Source organism: Aspergillus aculeatinus (genome assembly GCF_003184765.1).
Source record: "Aspergillus aculeatinus CBS 121060 unplaced genomic scaffold BO66scaffold_31, whole genome shotgun sequence".
Classification (NCBI taxonomy): domain Eukaryota; kingdom Fungi; phylum Ascomycota; class Eurotiomycetes; order Eurotiales; family Aspergillaceae; genus Aspergillus; species Aspergillus aculeatinus.
The window spans coordinates 370,856-392,241 of record NW_020291500.1 but is presented as its reverse complement, the minus strand read 5'-3'; the positions used below and the strand labels follow the sequence as shown (position 1 = coordinate 392,241).

General features: G+C 47.7%; 6 protein-coding genes across 6 annotated transcripts; 2 read left to right on the top strand and 4 right to left on the bottom strand.

Moving 5' to 3' along the window:
* Nucleotides 1-63: 63 nt before the first annotated feature.
* Nucleotides 64-1,105, top strand: BO66DRAFT_392839 (mitochondrial 37S ribosomal protein mS41). The gene has a single exon (XM_025647617.1). The coding sequence runs from the start codon at nt 208-210 to the stop codon at nt 943-945; it is 738 nt and encodes a 245-aa protein (XP_025502850.1). The 5' UTR covers nt 64-207; the 3' UTR covers nt 946-1,105.
* A 153-nt stretch (nt 1,106-1,258) lies between these two features.
* Nucleotides 1,259-3,282, bottom strand: BO66DRAFT_421312 (cytochrome P450). The gene is made up of 4 exons (XM_025649944.1): nt 2,857-3,282; nt 2,605-2,802; nt 1,491-2,549; nt 1,259-1,437 (listed from the first exon to the last, which is right to left on the bottom strand). Exons 1-4 carry the CDS (start codon nt 3,100-3,102, stop codon nt 1,369-1,371), a joined length of 1,572 nt encoding a protein of 523 aa, XP_025502849.1. The 5' UTR covers nt 3,103-3,282; the 3' UTR covers nt 1,259-1,368.
* Nucleotides 3,283-4,898: 1,616 nt separating this feature from the next.
* BO66DRAFT_412471 (CAMK family serine/threonine-protein kinase) lies at nt 4,899-7,144 on the bottom strand (the record flags this gene model as incomplete). Its single annotated transcript, XM_025649356.1, has 6 exons — nt 4,899-5,533; nt 5,595-5,611; nt 5,679-5,809; nt 5,873-6,465; nt 6,519-7,032; nt 7,082-7,144. 6 exons carry the CDS (start codon nt 7,142-7,144, stop codon nt 4,899-4,901), a joined length of 1,953 nt encoding a protein of 650 aa, XP_025502848.1.
* Nucleotides 7,145-8,354: 1,210 nt separating this feature from the next.
* stt4 (1-phosphatidylinositol 4-kinase STT4) lies at nt 8,355-15,112 on the top strand. The gene is made up of 11 exons (XM_025645717.1): nt 8,355-8,508; nt 8,560-8,743; nt 8,804-11,509; nt 11,561-11,669; nt 11,753-11,893; nt 11,945-12,311; nt 12,369-12,740; nt 12,796-13,051; nt 13,115-13,318; nt 13,369-13,656; nt 13,715-15,112. Exons 1-11 carry the CDS (start codon nt 8,498-8,500, stop codon nt 14,984-14,986), a joined length of 5,910 nt encoding a protein of 1,969 aa, XP_025502847.1. The 5' UTR covers nt 8,355-8,497; the 3' UTR covers nt 14,987-15,112.
* A 617-nt stretch (nt 15,113-15,729) lies between these two features.
* Nucleotides 15,730-16,572, bottom strand: BO66DRAFT_325831 (uncharacterized protein; the record flags this gene model as incomplete). The annotated part of the gene is made up of 2 exons (XM_025643877.1): nt 15,730-15,974; nt 16,032-16,572. 2 exons carry the CDS (start codon nt 16,570-16,572, stop codon nt 15,730-15,732), a joined length of 786 nt encoding a protein of 261 aa, XP_025502846.1.
* A 1,643-nt stretch (nt 16,573-18,215) lies between these two features.
* BO66DRAFT_120210 (putative YT521-B-like splicing factor) lies at nt 18,216-20,658 on the bottom strand. The gene is made up of 5 exons (XM_025641900.1): nt 20,527-20,658; nt 20,282-20,455; nt 19,491-20,147; nt 18,844-19,418; nt 18,216-18,765 (listed from the first exon to the last, which is right to left on the bottom strand). Exons 2-5 carry the CDS (start codon nt 20,406-20,408, stop codon nt 18,262-18,264), a joined length of 1,863 nt encoding a protein of 620 aa, XP_025502845.1. The 5' UTR covers nt 20,409-20,455; nt 20,527-20,658; the 3' UTR covers nt 18,216-18,261.
* Between the last annotated feature and the right edge of the window lie 728 nt (nt 20,659-21,386).

Genomic DNA, 21,386 nt, shown 5'->3' with positions numbered 1-21,386 from the left:
GGAACTGATGCCGCCAAAATTTCTCCTCATTATCCCCGACCCGGAGAAGAGAACCAACTGCCAAGCAAGTCTTCAGAAAGGACTAGAGTTTCAATAAAACACCTTGATCTCTCAGCTCAGTTATATTTTCAGATTGTTGCCTATCATTACTATTCTCAAGTTTACGACATAATATCCTGACCGGACTGAGTGATCGGCCCAGCTACAATGGCGATGCACAGTCCATATCTTTTCTCCTTGCGAGCAATGCGACCTATTACCGTCGGAAAGCAATGCTTCCGGCACCTTCACAAACAAGTGCCTTCTGTTGCAATACCATCGCCAACACCATTTGTCCCAGACGTCCAGACTTTCCTTACACTAATTGGCCGTGGCATGAATAAACACACCAGCAAGCTGCCATCTTGGGACAAACTGTTTTCCATTAGTTCACAAGAGCTTAAAGAGTTGGGTATTGAACCTGCAAGCCAGCGGCGGTATTTGCTCCGCAAAAGGGAGAAATTTAGACGAGGAATCTTCGGTCCCGGTGGTGACTTGCAGCACGTTGTCAATGGTACAGCACAATTGCGGGTGGTTGAAGTCCCGAAGGAGCCAAAGGATGTCGCCGAAAGCCACACATCCGCAAGACTCTCAGATTATGCAGCCAATTCCTCTCCAGGCATGAGGAAGATTGTTGTCAACCTGCCACCAGATGCCAAAGAATATATCCACAACCAATCTCAGCCACCGAAAAAGATCGCATATATGAAAGTTCACCACGGCAACACTATAAGGGGCCCTTTCCTACAGCCGATCAAGGGCACCAAAGGCAGCGCAGCTTTATTCGAGTTGAAGGAAGGTATGTGGGAGGATCGACTTGGAGTCAAGGTGGATGGTGGTGAAAGAAGGCGTGCGGAAGTCAGAGCGAAACGGAGGAGCGAAGAGAGGCGGAAAGGGACTATCTAAAAACCCAGAAATTCTTGAATAAGTCCACATTAGCTTGTGGTACACCTGTTCCTCCTGTTTTTCTACAACCTTGCGCCGAAGTTTGCTGCATGTACTATAGGCATTCATGTTATACTGCTGTTGCACTATTTTTATAAATCATACTCGTGCTATCTTGTACACGATGGACTGAACAGAAAAACCAATGCTTTGGCCCAAGTAGTCAATACGTTTGAAGGTGTTTCTGACTCGTAGGATATGTATAGGCTTCCTAGCCGCAGTTAACAGCGGGCCCGGTGATTGTTTCTTATTTCATGATAATTAACTAATGAATATTAGATAGAGTCTTCTATTAGTTCTGCATAATTATTAATAAGGTAATAAGAATATACATCTACTATTATCTGCTATCATTTGTTTTGAGGCATAAGAGTAGCAGTAATATCAATTCTTCGGAGGAGCACGCTTTTCGAAATGTATAAACGATTTTCCAGCGGGTTTCGAGAAAAGTGACTATGCCCAGTAAGTAAAATAGAAAGTAGGTGTCCGGGTATAAGAAGACTTACTGAATAGTCTGTTTCAGGGATACTCTTTACATTGGGCAAATTGCGGAACTTGAACAACCTTACCAAAGCCGCTGTTATGGCACCAAGTTGTACATAGGCAAATTGTTCACCAATACACCTGTGCCTTCCAGCGCCAAATGGAAGGTAAGGACTGTTTGTGCCCTTGCTAACAAGACCATACCCATAGTCAATTTTCTCTTCATCTTCTGCATTAGACGCAAGGTCCTCATCCCAGCGGTGAGGATCCCACTTTAGCGGGTTGACGAAATACTCCTCAGACCTTGCCGTCACACCAGGTGATGAGAGAACATTATGGGATGTAGGAATCACATATGGTGTTCCGTCCACAGGCATCGGGTTCTTCACCGCACGTATGATTGAATGGATAGGCGCATGTATACGCAATGTTTCCTTGATCACCTTCGCATGAAGATCCAACTTCTGCAGGCCTTCGTATGTAAGAGGCGGCAAATCAGGGCCGAGGACACGGAGTTGTTCAGCAAAGAGCTCATCCATGATTCCCGGATGTGCTGCAAGGTGTAGGACAATCCAGGAAGCCGTAGAAGCTGACGAATGCTGACCAGCCATGAGAAGAGCAATCATCATGTGCGCGACTTCCTCGTCGGGAACCTGAGTGCCATCTTTATACACGCAAGACATCAGGTTCCATACCATGTCTTCGGAGTCTTTCTCAGTTCCAGCATTGCGACGGGCCTTGATGATTTCCATGTATGTTTCTGTCATTTTCCTCTGTGCGGCATCGCGTTTCCGGTTATGGGGAAGAGGAGCCCAGGGTAACATGAAATTGATTGGCGCAAATCCCATGTCGAGGTCATGATATAGCTCAGCAAAGGTGGAATCAAATCTACTTCGAACTTCCTTGCCTTGAAGAGAGCGTGAGGCTGTATAGATGGTGATTTCAGCAACTATTTTGCACACGTCAAAGACACCGCTAGCACCCTGGAAAGCCGGGGAATTCTGGACAAAATCCTCCACTTCATCGGTTATCAGACGCACATAGGAGCGTAAGGCGTCGGAGGTGAGGCCGAATTTGACGAACTATTTTCCGTATTGTCAGCGGCAGAACAGTCTTCATCTGGATGTGTCTGATTACCTTCTTCTGCTCCATTAATTTGGCATTTGGGCAGTCATACACAACATTGCTCCCAAATACAGGGGTAGTAAGGGGCGAATAAACCTCTTCGGCACAAACATCCCTTAACTTGCCATTGAGAATGAAGTCATTACCCTTAGTCCCAAGGTAGACAGTTGTCTTTTTGCCAAGAAGAACAAAAGTGAATATGTCACCGTACTGATGGCGAGTTAGCAAATGAACTACCCAGAAGACCAAGACCTATGAAAATACCGTCTCACGGCACTTGAAGAAAAATTTGTATGGATCCATGCCATAGCTGATCGTACTGCCAATAAAGGGCACCCAATGAAACACTACAGGTGGTTCTTTCGGATTCTTGAAAAGCAGTTGGCCCAAGACATTGAGCAGGATAGATACAGCAAGTAGGGCTAGCAGTGTTGTTCCCAAGATGACCAGACTCGAAGACTCTGTGCAATGTTTGCATATAGTATCGAGTAAGACCGCGAGAAAGCCCATGGCTGCGTCGTGCTAGCAGTTGTGAGACAGAACCAGGGGCCGGATAATTGTGCAGTGTGTCAGATAAGGAGGCCCCTACAACCGGAGATAGTAGAAGATTGGTCTCAGAGCTCTTCCTCGGTAGAAGTAGTGAAGGTGATCCTGAGCAATGTCAAGGTGAGAATTGAGCGAAGAGAAGCGTGTAGGGTGATTGTGGCTGAGAAAAAAGTAGCCCTGACTTGAGCGCGGATTCTGCCACTGTACAGGGATCTGTTGTGTATTGATTGGGTATGGTATTAGCCACTAACTTAGTTACTTAGCACTACCTTACTAAGGGGAAATTAGTTAGTTAAGGAACGCGCTAAAGACACCTCGTGAGGTTCCAAAGCCACCGTCCTTGCCTTTGCCCATAAAGCGGTAAGACAGGGAATACATTAGAAGTGTCTATTGTATAAGCAATGCTAGATTTCTATTCGTGCAGCTACTAATTATATAACTTTTTTTTAACTACAGCACTTGTCTCAACTCTAAGAAATCTTACTAAAAAGATAATAGAAGATATTCTCCGATAAAGACCCTGATAGCAATACCTTCGGTCTGAGAAAAGTCCTAAGAATACTAATATACTTGTACTAGTATAGCTATAGATAACATATACTACACAGCAGTATTAAAAAGCTTTATTTTAATACTGCCAGGATAGACTAAGTTATTGAAAGCCTTAGCCAGGTGGTTTTGGAATCTTACGAGGTGTCTTTAACTTATTTAACGCGTTCCCCTTACTAATTAAGCCGTTGGTAGTTAAGGTGAGATCATGACTGATCTTGTATTAACATTTGCTGCGTGTGTAATAGTCACTATTGACACCAGCCGTCATTCCAATACCACCAGTATTCCTATTAGATTAGAAAGCCAACCAACCATACCGCCTACTGAAGAGGGTTTAACACCAGTGGTACCCCTGACTTATCGGGGCAGTGACTAGGTAAAGAATAACTACTTCCACTTGGCCTCTGGTTCGGTTCTTAACCCTTTTCACCGCCTTATTCTGCTGCTGCGGCAGATGCCGCAGCCATTCTACTGTCGCCGAAGCCCCATGCCGTAGGCTGGGCCGGCGACTCACCTCGAACCCAGCACTACAGATCGCGTGGGGGCGGGCCAAAGAGCCCCTCGCTCATTCTTGTAACTGGAACAGTTATACTACGTCATACGTATGTAGTACACTAGTGCTAAACTCCTCACGTACCTAAGAGACAGAGGCAAGGCAGGTCTTTGGTAGTTGCTGCTTAGGCAGGCATGAAATTCCAGATTCGATCCCAGGCGAGTCCTTTGTACCTTGCATAGAAACTAGAACATCTCGAGGGAGGGGAGTTTATGCCTTCCTGAGATCACCACCATAGCTTAGTCCCGCCAGCGAATAAACAATTCAAGCCATACGTGTAGGCTGTAATCTTACCCATAGAAACCATGTTAACCTATTTGCAAAGGATGTTGTTGGCAATAGACCTCGATAGATCACCTATGCTGACAGGCCCTGGCTCAAACAATGATCCATACGTACAAGCGAATTTCTACCAGGTCCACTGCGGTAAATTTCTTGCTACATGAAGAGATTAAGGCTCTTATAAGAGGGGGTTTCATGCGAGAAATTACCAGTCGGAAATGACTATCAAGGAATTAACTAATTTGCAGCATTCTGTGACAGCTACAAGCTTTCACAGAAGCAATATGTAAGCATTGGATCGTAATCCTGTATGCAGGAGGACTTTGATTTGAAACATGAGGGAGCTGAGATAAACGCCACAGAACAATTACCTTTATTCATGACTGGGCCCTGTTTCATCCGTAAATAGTAGTGGATCTCCCTGCTCCCCAAGATTGATGAAGTCTTTAGGTGCGCTGTTGTTGTCGCAGGCCTCTCCACCCTTGATAACCTTGGCAGGGTGATTGTGAATACGTTTCCCAATATGGCTATTGTGGAAAACCCGCACGGTAGCACCGTTGCGCTCCTTGCACTCGTTGAAACTGACATCATTGATATGACTGAGGAGCGTTCTTTCGCGCGCGAGTTTACGCTTGGAAAAGTCCAATTTATCCAATGCGCCGGTCAGCCCATCCGTACTGTCGGATAAACTAGGGTAAGTTTGTGTAAGCCATGGATGTTCCAAGCATTCGTCGACAGTTATGCGCTTGTCAACATCGACCGTGAGCATCTTATCAATCAGATCCAAGGCCGGATCCCCGACAGAATCCCAATATGGTGATGGGTAGTCGAAACGACCCATTTTGATTTGTTGTGCAAGGGTGTAAGGATTTTCCGGGGTGTAGAGTTCGTCGGAAAATGGCGGAAAGCCGCAGAGGCATATGTAGAGAACTACCCCAAGTGACCAAATGTCAACTGCTTTAGTGTACTTCCGCCGACGAGACTCCTGCAGTATCTCGGGCGCGACATCTAGAGAGTGAGCTTGAATTTCGAAGTGAGAGATGAGGAACTGGGTATCTGGGTATCTTACAGCTTGGCGTCCCGCATCTGTAAGACAAGAACTGGAGATTAGCAAATATGCTTATCAAAATCACATATTGTATGTACGACATACAGAGTAGTTGTGAATGAATCTTCACCAATTATCTTGGCCAGTCCAAAATCTCCAAGCTTTACTGTCAATCTTTGATCTGCAATGAGAATATTCTCTGGTTTGATGTCTCGGTGAACGATACCACGATCGTGCTAACACGGATGGATCATCAGCTAACCCAGGAATGATAAAACAACGGTCCATCTGACACATACCAAGTACTTTAGACCTTCAAATATTTGGATGAAAATATGGCGAGTCTCCGTTTCCGAGAACCTTTGTTTGCTGACGATCAGGTTGAAAAGCTCTCCTTCCGAGGCAAGTTCGAGTACAAGATATACCCCATCACTCTCATCGAATGTATCTTTGAGACATAGAAGATTCGGATGACTGACTCCCATCAGAAGCCCAATCTCTTGTTGTAAGGCGTCAGCCTGTGATTTTTGAGAGTCACTTGAACGCTTCTCGAACAGTTTGACCGCATAATGTATTCCCGTAGCTCGTTCCACACAAAGGTATACGCTAGCGAAATGTCCTTTTCCAAGTTGTTGAAGAGTTCTATACTGTTGACGAAAGCGATTTGTATCCCTTGTCCGAGGATATCTGAAAACAAAGCGTGCTTGGTCGAGAATTGTGATCTCGTCACCATCTTCTAGTTCTCGATGTTGGTTACGTCCAACAATTGCATCGTTGACAAAAGTCCCGTTGCTAGACAAATCCTCTAGGATAGCAATTGAATCACCTTTCTTGTTCTCAGGGAACAACAGAAAGTGACGGTTGGACACAGTGGGAATGTTTAGGACAAGATCTGACTTCTTGTTAGTAATCTGTGTATTGGACATGGCATCATATCTTACTGACCACACTCACGATGGCGACCTATAAGATAGCCTCCCGGTGCCTGCAAACTCGCTCGCTTATTCTTTGACTCAGGCTCCTTGCGATGTCCCTTTTCTCCTTGCATGACTCCGTTAGATCCAAGCTCATGGCTCCCACATCCACTCCTTTTGCGCAAAACCAGAGAGGATGGAGCCTTATCATCGAGGGGAAGGAGATAACCCCAAACCCCTTCCGCAGCTTCGTCTTCAACTTCATCGGCAAATGCTCTAGGTGGATAAACAAATTGAGAGAGGGCCTGTGTATCGTGAGGCGGGGATGGACTTGGCTGAGGAAACCCAGTACTCAAGGGCGTAGTACACTGTTGGACGCGTTTTGTGTCATTCGCGGTTCCAGCTAGCTCTCTATCGTCGCTTCTAGTGCTCAACTCCTGCTGGACTATAGGCGTAGGTAGGTATAACTGATCAATTGGCTGTGGTGGTAATGCTTCAGACCGTCGCGCTTTCTTGAGGTGCTTCGAATCATGCTCCTTGTGTACCTACAATGAGATTTCAATCAATTAGCCTTGCGTGATAAGGTATTAGCACGGACTTGGTAGATCGATGTACCCTTCCGCGCTTGAGAGAGCTTCTCTCATTTTGTGGTGTCATTGTTCCGCCTTTTACATCATATCAAATTCTCAACTTGCATGTAAAAGCCTCAGATCTCATGGTCTGAACAAGACTGGTTCCTTCTAAGATTCTGTTTGAGACTAGCTGGGAGTACGGCGGGAATGTGGTTGCTGCTTTTCCAGAACCCTCGGCCTGCTACATTCACCTGTATAAGGGGCAGGAAAGCAAGAGCTCAAAATGGATTCCAGATAATGATTAGAAAAAGAAAGATCGAGAAAGGGAAAAAAAGATAAGGAAGATAAGGTTAGGAGATGTGGAAAGGAGATGGCGGGCCGACTGGCTCAATTTCGGCGAGGAGCGAGAGAGTGATGGAATTCAAGGGACTCTGAAACACTCATAAATGGGGGAGATACTGCCGTGGACCTGCTGTTAGGCAATCAATGCAAATCAAGCTGCAACTAGTGTGTGACTGATCGAGGAAGTCGTTCTCCGCTGCGCTTGAGACCTTCATCCAAGCTTTAATCTTGTATAGACAAGCTAATGGCACACTACAGGATGAAGTAAATTGGGATGACTTGTAGTCCTAGTTTATCTACTCATGTGAAAACAATCCAGCTAGAAAAGCAGATATGATGATGGTCAACTACCAGAACGCGTTCTGGTAACCAGTTTATCCGGTATGCGGATATACGTTAATACGAGTAAGCTCCGCAGGTAGTCTCCAAAGTAAGTTGTTCTGAGAGCGATAATCGTACAGTGTGTACCTACAGAACTTTTAATGCGGGATTCTGGAGAGAGCTTATAGAAGACTGATTGGGCAAGCCATAAAGCATAAGTCGGTGAAAATTAAGGACGTTAACGCACGATCTGTTGCTGAAAGACCAACTACAACGTCCAATCATAAGAAGTTTGCTTTACAAGAGCCCGTCCGTTGTTGTGAGCTCACTATCAGTATGGCCTACATAGTGCCATGGTTTAATTTCGGATGTCTTATAAGCCGTCTGTCTACGTAGTGATTGTTAGCTTTCATAGCTTTTATAGCTGAACAAATTCCCTCAAATTTGAGGCTGACCAAGTACGTAGGGGGCGGAAACCCTCAGGGGTAGTGGGGTGTGACTCCATGGACATTACTCCGTACTGCACTTAGTAACTAGGTGAGTCTAACTACTAACCTACGGGCCGAGGTACAGTACACCGTAATATTGGATCCACCTACGGAGTGCAACTGCCAGATACGCACTAACTACCTGCGATATATGAATTCGCAAGCTACCCCGTATTCTCTCTGCTGCTATCTTAGCCTTGCAGCCACTGCTCTGTGTAACTACCACGTCGACCTAGAGAACTCATAAATCACGACTGCTCTTAAGTCAATTCATAAGGAGCATCTTCATGATGGTCGAGTAGGTCGGCCACAATCCACTCATATGCCGCAGATACTGATGAACTCGTAGGCTCCCCTCAGCTATTCGACGAGCTGCGCTAGGAAAGCTTGCAACGCTAGCAGCCCAAGCTCCAGAACACGATGCGGGCTCGATGATTGAGCGCATCTCGCAACCGTTGATACAGCATGCTAATCGGCCAGAGACTACACTTGGCAGTCCCCTGCCAGGCCAAGGTTCATCACGGACCTCCATGGTATGCTTCGCCCCGATATAGTAAGTACATTGAGGACCATGAAGACTGACATTCCGGTAGGGTACCAGAGAGTTAGACGTGATAATTGCCCTATGTAAAGCTTCGAATTTCACCGCCACTCCCCAAAATGCATCGAAGATCGCGTCGCAGCTGTGTCAATACCTTCCAGAATCGCACAGCCAGCCCTTCCGTCCTTCGCCCTTTCTGCATAACGTGAGACCTTCTCCGTGGGAGGCGCTCACTCATAATCTTACCTTGGCTCTCCTATCATTGGGCTCTAAATATGCAGGGCTGCGTACTATTGTCTTTGGTGCCCTCAGCGCATACTTGCAAAGTTGCGCCGAGGCCATCGATGCCGTTGCGCCCTCTCAGCGCTACGAACCTGAAACAACAGGACACGAGAATTGGCATGAACTAGCCCGTATCTTATCAATCACCATGTCTCTTGTCGGCTTCATGGAAGCATTGGCCCGCTTCGCTTCATTCTGTTCTACCGATGAGAAACTTCAGCTTCTAGAAAAATTACGCTCATTACTCTCGGACCAATACATGATAGCCGTGGAGACCGCTTCTTCCACGGTGCGCAACCCAAGTGTTCCCGATGCTTTTGTGGGTGACTGGAGACGATACACTCACCGCTATGCTACCGATGGACGTCCTCTGGGGGCCATGTTGTTACAAAAAGGCTTGGCACACTTTGTCAAATCGTGCGCTGTGTCTCTGAACGGGACACACGACCTCTCAGTCGAAGACCTTCCGAATGAGCATCTTGGTGGCCGTCAATCAACCAGGTCTCTCAATGACGCCGAATTGGCCCTCGTCGATAAATTGGCAACAACCATAGCGGAGGAAATGCGCCTTCTGGAAGATGGATCGGACTACTTACAGCTTGGCTCGCCTTGGCAGCAGCGGCTTGCCTTTTCCGTGAAAAGGCTCGCCCTTACTGGCTACCTCAATTGTATCGTCGTGAGCGAGGATACCACAAACAGCGAAGACTTCCTTTCGTGGCTTGAGGCGACGGTTGCAGACCCGAATCAGATGTCGTACCCAGACCTAGCGACAACTACGCTAAAAAGCATAGCGATTATCTCTCGGCTATCCCCTAGCAGCGCATCGTTCAGCAGTCGGTCCCTCTTGAAATTCATCGTCGATGGAAGCGTGTCCGCTCGTTCGACTAGTCTCGTTGCTGCACAATGTCTTGCTCATGTTCTAAGTATTCTTTCCCAGGACGCAGTCATAACAACCCTTTATTCGCTGGGAAACGCTTTGAGTCATGGCTCCGGCTCAGACAAATCCCATCAACTACAGCTTCTAGGTGACGGGACAACTCATGGGAGCACGCTTGCTCTCTTGTCCCGAGGCTTGAGTGATAGTGCTATTTCCTCGGCTTGTGACGAGGGAGAAACAGGACATTATGGTAGAGTTATACAAGCCGTTGTGACGATTGCAAGTAAATGTGATGATGGAAAAATAAGTGCTTTGGCACAGTCAATGCTACTGCAAAAAATAGGGAAGGTGAATATCGCAGTGGATGCTTATATCATAAAAGAATCTGCTGCATTGTCCTTAAGTACTGGCCCGGCTGAGTTCCAGCTTCTTCTGAAGTTTTATGATCGCGCCTACAAGGACAGTGTCGCAAAAGGCTACCTGAATGTTGCCGAAGCCGTGCAGGGCGCACTGGCTTTTATCTCCGGCACGCTCACGAGAAACTCCGTCTTGTATAAGATTTATCTTATTCACCTGCTCGAAGGTGTGGTCAACAAAGGCGCCGCTACTGATATCGACCATGACCATCAGAAGGAGATCTTACTCGCCCCTGACGATATCGGCCCTTTTTTGAAACCACTGGCGTTGCTTGTATCTTCAGGAAATGACTTAACAAAAAATTCGCGATCAGAAATGTGCTATGATCAAGATGTGCTGGCTCTTTTCCGAGATGCCTGGTTCAACATTGCGATTCACGGTATAACGCTCAATTCTGCTGTCGCCCAGCATCATTGCGAGGAACTGCGCGTACTTGCCAGGCACTCGCCTCCTCTCGTCTCCGAAGATCGCATGGACATGCTGGAGAGCGACGTGGAGCTGAATACGATGCTCAGGCGCGGATCGAGCCAGCAGCGGATTCTAGACCAAAAAAGGAAGCTGATGCTTGAACTACCTGGCCGAGAGGTTGAGGTCAAACGCCTCAGCTATCCGCGGGTGATTTTTCTTAGCGCTACATTGCTAGTTGAAAGTCTTCGCGCTTTGTCGGGAAACTGCACGACAATCCTCAGTTATTTCAGAGACCCTGTTCTAGCCACTGCTGAAATGGCTAGCTGCATGGGTGCTATCGCTGAGAAGGTTGTTTCTTGCCATCTTTCATTGACACTTGCTGGGAAATTGGAGCAGTTTTCTGTGCCGTTCCTATCCAGGGAGCTTGCTGGCTTCTTTGTTGCTTGCTGCCATCGTGTTGAACGAGTTCAGAATATTGCCGTCCTCTGCGCAGACAAAATAATGCGAGAGTGTCCTTCCGCTCTGTGTGAAAGGACATCTCTCTTTGCTCTGCTTGAGCTCTTGACTGTCATGTGGCAGTCTTGTTTCGAAGGCGAACTTGACGAGTACGAGTGGAAGCCATCTTTCACCTCTCCTACTGGTCTTGTCCGAGTCAATCTACCCGACAATTATAGTTTCAGAGAGAGGACACTGGAAGTTCTTTTAGAGCGTGCCCGGACGTGGGTGATCGCAGTCATGAGTATCTCACCTCTAGACGTCAAAGGACTTCTCCAGGTATGAGACGACAATATTTGGCTACAATCCGCAACTAACCCTGCCTTACAGGCATATCTTTCCGTCTCTGATGACAACTGCGGAAACGGCCAGATCTCTCTGGGTCGGTCATTCGCTTTGGAAATGGGTGCGCTGATCCCAAGTAGTAATCAACGACTTGGTACGTTCCAATACATCCTTTGCCTGCCAGATCATCTCTTGTGGTAGAGATGCACCGCCACGCATGTAACTGATTTCTCTCAGGATCTGTCAAGAACGGTAGTGTTGGTGGCGTATTGAACATAGCCTCCGGTTTTATATCCCAGTTATCCACACGCGAGCGATACAAGTTATCGGGGACATCAAGTGTCGATGGCACCGTGCAAGGATTAGAGTTTTGTTCTGGTTAGGCTTCCCCCGCAGCTCGGTGTTTTCTTGCTAATGTACCAACATCAGATTCTGATGGCTCTGCACCAGGTTCTTCTAATTTGATCATGGCTAAAACCATGGAAGATAATCTTTCTAAACTCCACACACGTTTGAGGGATGGAATAAACGTTCCTATCACACAAATGCGGAATGTACTGCGACAGGCTGCTGCCCTAGTGAGTAACGACGCTGAGAACCATGCTTATCTTGCACATTATCTAGTCATAGTGCCCTTCGAACAATTCTCGCAAGAGTCAATTGACATCGGGGCGTCTCTTTGGTTGAGTGTGATGCATGAGAATCCCAAGATGTGTGTCAAATTGCTATCTGAAATAATGGGGGCATGGGAAAGGTCAATATATCGCAAAAGGAACCTGTTCGATCCATCCTTCAAGTGAGTATACAGCTATGACAAGGCAGACACACCTATGCTAACGCAGCCTGGAAAAAGCTGTATGGATCCATTCTTTAGCAAAATTGAATTGTTACCCACCGACAGGACTCTGGCGACACGGAATCAGGAAAGGGCCCAGGAGAAGCTCATGCCACACTTGCGAGTCCTTGAGTTCTTTGAAAGCCAATTCAATGCCACTCGGCTGGCAAACGCTCAAGCCCAGCCTTTGTTTTGCCGTCTTGTTGACGCGACAATGACAGGATTGTTGCACGCTAGCAGTCACCCTTTAGCGCGAGAGCTGCACTTTCGTGTTATCTTGTTTAGTCTTAAAGTTTTGGGTGACTGTAGCTCACAAGATGCACATTTCCAATGGAGATTGAAGGATCAGATCTTGTCAGCTGCTTTGACCTGGTTCAAGACCTCACCAAGGTATTTCACATGCGATCTCTCGGGTTAAGCGCGTTCATTAATCTTTGAAATTCAGATGGTCTTTTGGAGGAAACCGCCTCCAGATCAAGGCTGAAGACAACATCCTCCGCGACGTTATTTCTGCCTTAAAGGGGGTGTCTGCCATTTCTCGCCAGACACAAGGGGTCTATAGATCATTGCAATCAAAACAGGATCTTCTCCATGTCTTTATAGAGAATGAGAGATCCCGCCTTAGAGTGTGGCTATACCCACTGGACTCCGATCGGAAGCACACGAGCCCACAGTCATCCTCGCCCAAATCCCTTACCGAGGTTCGCTACTCTAAAACACTCAAGCTGGAGGCCAAAGTTGAAATAAGGCTAATGATCAGCCAGGAAGCCACGACCCTTTTAAGACTCGCTTGGAATGAACATCCAGGCTTGGCGGTCCAGCTGTCAACCCGATTTCCGTCGGCGAAGCTCAAGAATGATGTTCGCTGGTTGATGCTCAATTTTCCAGAGAAGGCGATTGACGAGCCTGAAGGTCTGGAGCTGATGTTCGGTACCAATCTTCCTACTGACGTCTCGAGTCAACTGAAGGCAAGTTCAACGTTTGGCCCTAGTCAATTCGGTAAAGCTAACGTGAGTAGTATCTACTTTACTGGGCTTCAGTCAATCCAACCGAAGCCTTGACCTACTTCTTGCCCGCTTATGGCAATCACGCCTTCATACTACAATATGCAATGAGGGCTCTAGAGAGTCATCCCATCGACGTGCGCTTCTATTTTGTCCCACAACTAGTCCAAGCTTTGAGATACGATTCCCTGGGCTATGTCGAACGTTACATACTGGAAACTGCTAAGCTGTCTCAATTGTTCGCCCACCAAGTTATCTGGAATATGAAGGCAAATTCTTATAAGGACGAGGATTCGCAGATCGTGAGTTGATAAAACGTCGAGCAACCACGGGTATGAGAGGACTGACAATTGTTCGCAGCCGGATCCACTTAAGCCAACCTTGGACAGATTTATGGATGCGTTGGTTGCAAGCTTCACAAATGAGGAACGTGAATTCTACGAAAGGGAATTTGCCTTTTTTAACGAGATTACTGGCATTTCAGGCAAGCTCCGACCGTATATAAAGAGAAGTAAGGCTGAAAAGAAAGAGAAGATTGAAGAAGAGCTTCGCAAGATCAAGGTGGAGGTCGGAGTATACCTTCCAAGCAACCCTGAGGGCGTTGTCGTGGGTATCGACCGCAAGTCTGGGAAACCTCTGCAAAGTCATGCCAAAGCACCATACATGGCGACCTTCAGAATTCAGAAGACTCGGGCACAAGCACAAGGAACCCACAAAGAAACACGCTCACTTGCACAATGTTGCAGCGACTTGTCAATCTCGGGGGAGAGTCTGTCAAACGACGAGACCTACGAAGTCTGGCAATCAGCTATTTTCAAGGTTGGCGACGATTGTCGTCAAGACATGTTGGCCCTGCAGATGATTGCTGCTTTTCGAAGCATATTCGCAAGCGTCGGGCTTGACGTATGGGTGTTCCCTTACCGAGTGACCTCCACGGCTCCTGGGTGTGGGGTTATCGATGTTCTTCCAAATTCAATTTCGCGTGATATGCTGGGTCGTGAAGCTGTGAATGGTCTATATGACTACTTTATCTCTAAGTACGGTGGAGAGGATTCTATACGGTTTCAAGAGGCACGCACAAACTTCGTGAAGAGCATGGCTGCTTATTCCGTCATCTCCTATTTGCTTCAATTCAAAGATCGGCACAATGGAAACATCATGATCGACGATGCAGGCCACATCATACATATTGACTTCGGGTTTTGTTTCGACATTGCACCAGGGGGCGTGCGCTTTGAGCGCGCGCCTTTCAAATTGACATCTGAGATGGTTGCTGTAATGAGTGGTAATAATCACTCACATACTTCCCCCAGCGGCGGCTCTGGAAGTGGCTCTCACAGCCCCACTAGTACTCAGCCCTACATGTGGTTCGAATCGCTGGTCGTGAAGGCTTTTCTTGCGTCGAGGCCGTACAGCGCCAAACTTTCTCACATAGTGTCCTTGATGCTCGATAGTGGCTTGCCCTGCTTTAAGCCTGACACGTTGAAAAATTTCCGAGACCGATTTGTACTTGAGAAGAATGATAGGGAGGCAGCGGATCACATGCGTGAGCTTGTGCGCAAGTCGTACATGAGCGTGTCGACGAAGGGATATGATCAGTTTCAATTGTTGACCAACGGCATCCCCTATTGAACCAAGCTAGTCAGCTTCTCTGCATGTACTGGACTTATGGAAAAATGTCAGATGAATTTATACTCCACCTCTATTGACAGTGTCTCAAGAATTGGTCCACTTTGTACAGTATATGAGCGTGTAACCAAGGGCAACAATAGTTCTAAAGACTCAATAATCTTCATTTAGTTCAGTCTTGTGATACACTGTGAATATAGACTCACTCGCAATAGGAACGAAAAGCGTGAATGCCCTGTGTAGATCATTGATAAGCAGAAGTGGCCTGGAAATAGGGAAGAACCGCAGAACATGCCAGTCAAAACCGCCCTCGAAACACGAGCTCAAAACAGAAGCCTTTCTCCCGCCAGCAACTCCCATTGACCGAAGTCAAGGGGGCCAAGAGTGTCGACGAGCAAATCAACCGAACGAATAATCCTTAATAGATTCAGTTTACACAAGTCATGACATGGAGGGATACAAGAGGGAAAGTGAAACATGATCGAAATTGCCCAACTGCCTTTTATATGGCACATACACGGTTTTCAAGGTTTCTCTGGCTACATACGCCGCCAGCCTGCTTCGTAAATCGGCTCTACAGTCCCCTCGACATTTCCTCATACCTGATGATAAATCCCTCCTATAAGTCCATGATAAGGCAAAACAGATCAACAAATCCTGAACCTCTGCTCTGAAGACATCAAACGTCGACTACAATTGGGGGGCAGTAGCAGGCTCGAATTGAAGTGTGGAGCAAAATGGTCCCATTAATCCATGAAATCGCCGCGAAGAATCTTCTCCTGAAAAAAGTCAGGCTTGTTCTGTTTGGGTTGCTTGGGAATTTCGCGAGTCGGTTGCTCCATCGAAGCAATCGAGGTAGCCCGCTGGTGGTGACATTGCTGGCCTGAGCCGCTTAAGAGCTGGGTTTGAGGCGTGTTGGGCGAAGTTATTCCCAAGGATGGGGCACGCTCGGCCCGGGTTCGCAGGGCTTCAGACCAGTTGAAGCCTTCGCCTATTTGTCTCCAAGCCACGTTAGACATCTCGATCTCGGGAAGAACAACATTTGTACTTGCAACAGTTGACTCTGTGGGGCTATGGGAGCTTTTGCTACATGTAGGCGGTAAACGTCGTCTGCTAGACGCAGGAATCCCAGGGGGGGAATATCTACCGTTGCTAATGCTGCCAGCACGAGCATCTCGTAGCGCTTGCGCGCCAAAAGAAAGACGTCGCGCGAATGGAGAGTGAGGAGCGGCGCTAGATGGTCCGCCACTCTCACTGTCTTCAACGACAGCGTCTTCTAGATTTGCCGAACCGGATCCAACTGAGCTGGAAATGCTGCCATGCCGCATGCTTTTGCTTCCCCATGGAGACGATTGATTCGGAGATCCAGCGAGCCCCAAGGTGGTGATGGACAGTCGTCGACCTTGACTGGGTGGTGCATTACCCACTGAACTATCCATAGAGCCCGTGGGTGCGCCCGCAGCATGTCCCTGGCTGCCGGACCTAGATAGATAATCCGCAAAGGAGAGGCCTGAGGCCAAGGATGCTCGGCGTCGGTGCGCAGAAGAAGATGGGACCGAGATAGGGTCGGTTGAACGTTCATTTGACATGATGCCAAGACGCGCGTGAATTGACCAATAAGGAGATAGCGAAAGTTATATCTTAATCACATGGATCAAAGCGATGGGAAAACCATTCGAAGAAGATATCGTAAGTGAGAGGGGGGGAGGGGGAAAGGGATGAGAACGAGCAACGCCGTATGCGGAGAAGCACGGTGCGTTTGGGGAAAGAGTAAGTTAAGGTTTCCTAACTTCAGCAGAAGCCCTCGCTCAGGTGATAACTTGCTGTGGACGATATAGCTTGACTCAGGCTGGGAACCGCTCTCGGTACCGCTCTGGGCTGAACAGCCTCACGACCACACGAGGAGAACGTAGGAAGTGAACTGGAGCAAATCAGCATACATCAGTTGACCCACCGGCACGTTATGCTGATTTTGAAGAACATCCCAGGATCACTGAGACTCGACGAGTGGCGGTGGCGACGCCAGATGAGGTGTCATGATGGGGAGAGGTTCATGAGATGGGATGGCATGGGCTTGACCAAGGGATAATGGAAGGTTGCACGATAGGGGCAGGGGCAGAAGTAAAGCGTTGAGACCAATTGTTCAAACTCACCGGTCCAAGCGAAGCCCGGCCGAGAAACAGTCTGCAAATGTTCCGAACAGGCAAGAGGTGGGATGGTGAGATAAAAGGAGAGAGAAGAGGGGAGAAGAAGGGATAAGCGAGGTCGTGAGGTCCTAAAGTTTAAGGGTAGGGAGAGGGAAAGGAAGGAGAAGAAGGTTAAATCGATACAATGGCGATGAAATGGAGATGAAATGGAGATTTGGGATGATGGGGATGGATGAAAGAATGATAGAGATAATAGGGAAGAAGAGGTGATGGATTAGGAAGGATAGGAAGGAACCTTCTGAGGAGTGAAAGAAGGAAGGAAGGAGGGAGGGAGAGAAGAGGCGGAGGAGGCGGAGGAAGAGGAAGAGGAGGAGGAGGAAATCAAGAGCGGTGGGAAAATATTAGATAGGAAGATGGATGGATGGATGAATGGAATAGTAACTACCTCCTACTTACGTATGTACGGTACGAAGTAGTTACGGTGTAGTTAATCCCACATACCTTAACTAGTCCTTAGGTAGTTAAGTTACGGAAGTACTAACGTTACTGACTGACTGCAGGTTGCTTGGTTTGCTTCTTACCCCACAAAATAGAAAAGCGGTCTAGCCCTTTCCGTCTACTAATCTAACTAACCTGAACTACCCAGTTGGCTGGGGTCGATGATTCATCATTGGTTTAGTGCATCCATGGTAAGTTAAGTCAAGTTACTATCCATGATGTAAGTACTGACCAGCTGAGTATTACTGTACAATCATCCATCCAAATGCTGAGATATATCTATTTATCCCCTGGAAGATCCGAGAGCGATTTGGTCACTGTGATACTGATAAATTTACCACCAACCACCTACAGTAAAAGACCCTTCCCCCTCTACAATGTACAATGTCGACATATTCGGACTCGAGAAGTGGGCGTGGTGTACAACAGAGGTGTAAAGGACCGCTTGCCGGTTCCCATAATGAAGCAGTCCCCTATCAGCTTTCGCTCTGCCTGCGTGCCTGTGTGCCTGCGATGCTTTGACTCATTCTGCGGGGCATAATTTGATCCGCTCACTTGTATATTTATTCTTCCATTATCCAACTCTGTTGTTTTCTTTCTGTCCCCTGACACTTCGACAATCGATCCACTCCCTCACTCTTGGGCATTAGAATGAAATAACTGTACGAGTTTCCATCCCACCCCCGGTTCGATCTCGGTTCCATCACGGGCTATCTTGACTTCTCGATTCGCATTCCACGGATTCCGTAATCCCCTGGTACGGTGAAATGGAACCCGGGTGCCCGATAGCCATCGTATCCTGAATGGTTTTCCGATCAACTGTGGGCTCAGCCCACTGGTATCCTCCGTCTGTGTACCTGCTCTGTCGGCTTTCATGTCGCCCTCATCCTCGGATGACTCCGCCTCCCAGAATATAGTCCCTCGTATAGAGTCATTGATGACTCGTCCCTTGGCGGCAGTCGACGTTGCTGGTGTAGGAGTAATGTCTGGTTCTTCTAGATTCGGCATGTTATTGGGTCGCGGTGGTACCTCTATTGCTAAGCGCTCATCGTCCTGTATGGGTGACATCATACGAGCGTATCCGTAGTATTCACCAGACTTATTAGCAGAGAAGATCAGGTAAACATCATCTGCGTTCTAATCGAGGTTGTCAGACAAATATCGATTTGGGAATATTCCTGCCCCAACTCTCCCTTGGTTCGGTAATGTTCTCACCTCATAGGCTTGATTCAATTGATCCTCATTGTGAGTTTGTGTAGCCCAGATGTTGGTTTGTCGACTGTGTTCCAAATCCTCCACGGTCAAGCTCTTGACAACGAAGTATCTGCTCGTCATCCGGGCACTTGAGCGTCTGTTATATCCGAATTTCCGGTATGCAACCGACTCCGTATCATCGTTAATCATCAATTGCTTGCTATCGCTCTGGTCTTGAGATGGCGAGGGTGTAGCAGACCCTATGGCTTCATGACTCGAGCTGGCTAGTATGGTTCCGTGCCGCAGTCGGCAAACAAGGCGTGCGCCATGGAACCTAGAATCATTGAATCTTGACAGAGCAGCAGCGCACGCAGCGGCCGTTTTGTAATTGATAAAGGCACAATTACTCTTGGAGATAAGAAAGACGCTTACCAGCTCCTTCGTAGCCTCCTGGGAGAAGTGATCTTTCAAGTCCATAATATTGGTTGCGGGAGGCAGATTGCCAACCCACAAAGCATGACCCGACTGCTTGGGCTTCCTTAAAGGTCCACGCAACGTGTTTGGCCCGGGCGACTGGGACGAACGCGAGGCTGCATCTGCTAGGATTAGCCCCCGCTATACCCACTTGATTCGGTTTAGTCTGGCATGGAGTGTTGCTGCCAACCTACCGGTCGAGGAATGATGGGAACGCATAGGCGTGGAACCGTCCACTATTGTTTTCGAGACGTCATAGTCCGTGTTGCTGTGTCTGCTTTCCCTATCCAAATCGGTGGCCGTCTTGACAATATGACCGCGCAGTGGCCGGTGATTGGAAACCGACATACTTGGCGGCGCGGGACTAGGTTTAGGTGCCGTTGCGCTCGAGGTCTGCGGATAATATCCCTGGGAATACGGTGCCTGACTGGGGGTATGGACTTTTAAGTGGCTTGACGAGTTAGGTGCCAACGGCTGGTACCCGGGATTGCTATGTTGGACATTCGGGTCCTGCTGCTGGTGCTGCTGGTGCTGCTGAACATACGGCGCATAAAATGGGAACGGGGCACCGAATGCCATGTTCGCGTTCATTGTCGCTGGAGCATAGGACGACAATGCATGTATAGGGTAAACTACCCCGTGAGGAAGGACCGTGGGGATGAATTGTTGTTGCATAGGATGTTGCTCGTAAAGAATAGGGTGAAGTTGGTAAGCTGGTAGAACTGATCTCGAACCACTTATATTCGAATCCGAGTGTAAATTCCCGGGTGCACAGAAGGATGCGTAGGCATGCCCATCAGAATGCGAATGTTTATTATCAGTCTGAGCAGCCTGGCTGAAGCGGGATGAACCTGACGAGGAGGTCAATCTAAGATCCTAAGAAGATCCAATTCTTGCTGTTTGCTCTCTCCGATTTCATATCCTTACTCTTTCCCCTTCTGACTCATTAAGAAAAAGTGGACGACAGAACTTGAGAAAGACTTACCCGGTGGTCGATAAGCAATTTCTGCTTCGTTGCCTTTTCCCGAAGATGCCGGTGGTTTAGTGACATCTGCAACTTCCAGTGTGGCGTTTGACTGGGCCATTGGAGCGCAATCACTTGAGTTAGGCATGGTAGAATAATACAGGCTGAGAATGACCACCGGAACGGCAAGCCTCACTGTATGAGTATGATCTCTATGCATTAGAGAGGGGTGGTCGGTAAAGGCAAAAGGGCAATCTGTCACATACCTTCCCCAGGACCTGTAAGCTACCAACACGTCTTACGGGCTTGCTCAAAGGTTGCTTGATGACCGACAAGAGGCTTTTCTGTGTCATTAACGCCGGTTAGAATTTTTAAAACGAGTCTTGAAATACACAAATCTTCAGACGCGTAAACTTCTGGGAGGCACAGATGAGTTGGGTAGCGAGGAGGAAACAGACGGACATATGTAACTATCCGCGCAACAACAGAACAACTTTCAATGAATACCAAGCTAGGAAATCTCTAACTCTGGCTTAGAAGGAGGACATGCACATTAGTGTAGTGGTTAGTGGGAAGGCTACCACAACACAATGTTGAAAGGAATAGATCTAGCCCACGCACGCACACACACACGCACCAAAAATTTGTGCCAATAATAGGCATTCGATGCCGGGCTCAGTGAGGAAATTGAGAGGAGGGGGGGGGATGGAAAAGAAAAAAAGATGTAAGTTAATCCGAATACTTGGACGCCGACAGATTTTTTGCGGAAGAATAAGGGTGGCCCGATCTGCCACATGGGCGTAATACCCTGAAAGAGGACACTCCAGCTGTATGACCAAACGACAAGGAGCCACAGAGCCACATTGTCAAAAGTCATGCACGAATCTCAGAGCAGCCTCACAAGTAGGGTGGAGAACAGACTAAGCGTCGAGGTGGAAGTAGTAAGAGATGGGTCAGGTAGGGTATGAGGAACCTGCAAGATTGGAGGCCATCTCATAGGCGGAAGTAGGGGGAATAGAAAATGGGGTATAGGTGAACGACCATAAAGGGAGGAAAGAAAAGGGTAAGGCGAGTAGACGGCAGGCACTTGCAAGAAGTTGGCCTCCCACATTCAGTAGAGTAGGCC

Excerpts from the sequence above, each read along its gene's own strand:
- BO66DRAFT_421312 (XM_025649944.1), bottom strand. The coding sequence starts at position 3,102 with ATGGGCTTTCTCGCGGTCTTACTCGATACTATATGCAAACATTGCACA. Across the intron at positions 2,803-2,856 it reads TCTTCAAGTGCCGTGAGACG|TACGGTGACATATTCACTTT; the intron begins GTATTTTCATAG and ends ACTCGCCATCAG. Across the intron at positions 2,550-2,604 it reads AATTAATGGAGCAGAAGAAG|TTCGTCAAATTCGGCCTCAC; the intron begins GTAATCAGACAC and ends TACGGAAAATAG.
- BO66DRAFT_392839 (XM_025647617.1), top strand. The coding sequence starts at position 208 with ATGGCGATGCACAGTCCATATCTTTTCTCCTTGCGAGCAATGCGACCT.
- stt4 (XM_025645717.1), top strand. Across the intron at positions 12,741-12,795 it reads TGGTTCAAGACCTCACCAAG|ATGGTCTTTTGGAGGAAACC; the intron begins GTATTTCACATG and ends TTTGAAATTCAG. Across the intron at positions 13,319-13,368 it reads ACGTCTCGAGTCAACTGAAG|TATCTACTTTACTGGGCTTC; the intron begins GCAAGTTCAACG and ends TAACGTGAGTAG.
- BO66DRAFT_120210 (XM_025641900.1), bottom strand. The coding sequence starts at position 20,408 with ATGCCTAACTCAAGTGATTGCGCTCCAATGGCCCAGTCAAACGCCACA. Across the intron at positions 20,148-20,281 it reads AATTGCTTATCGACCACCGG|GTTCATCCCGCTTCAGCCAG; the intron begins GTAAGTCTTTCT and ends CCTCCTCGTCAG. Across the intron at positions 18,766-18,843 it reads AATTGAATCAAGCCTATGAG|AACGCAGATGATGTTTACCT; the intron begins GTGAGAACATTA and ends AACCTCGATTAG.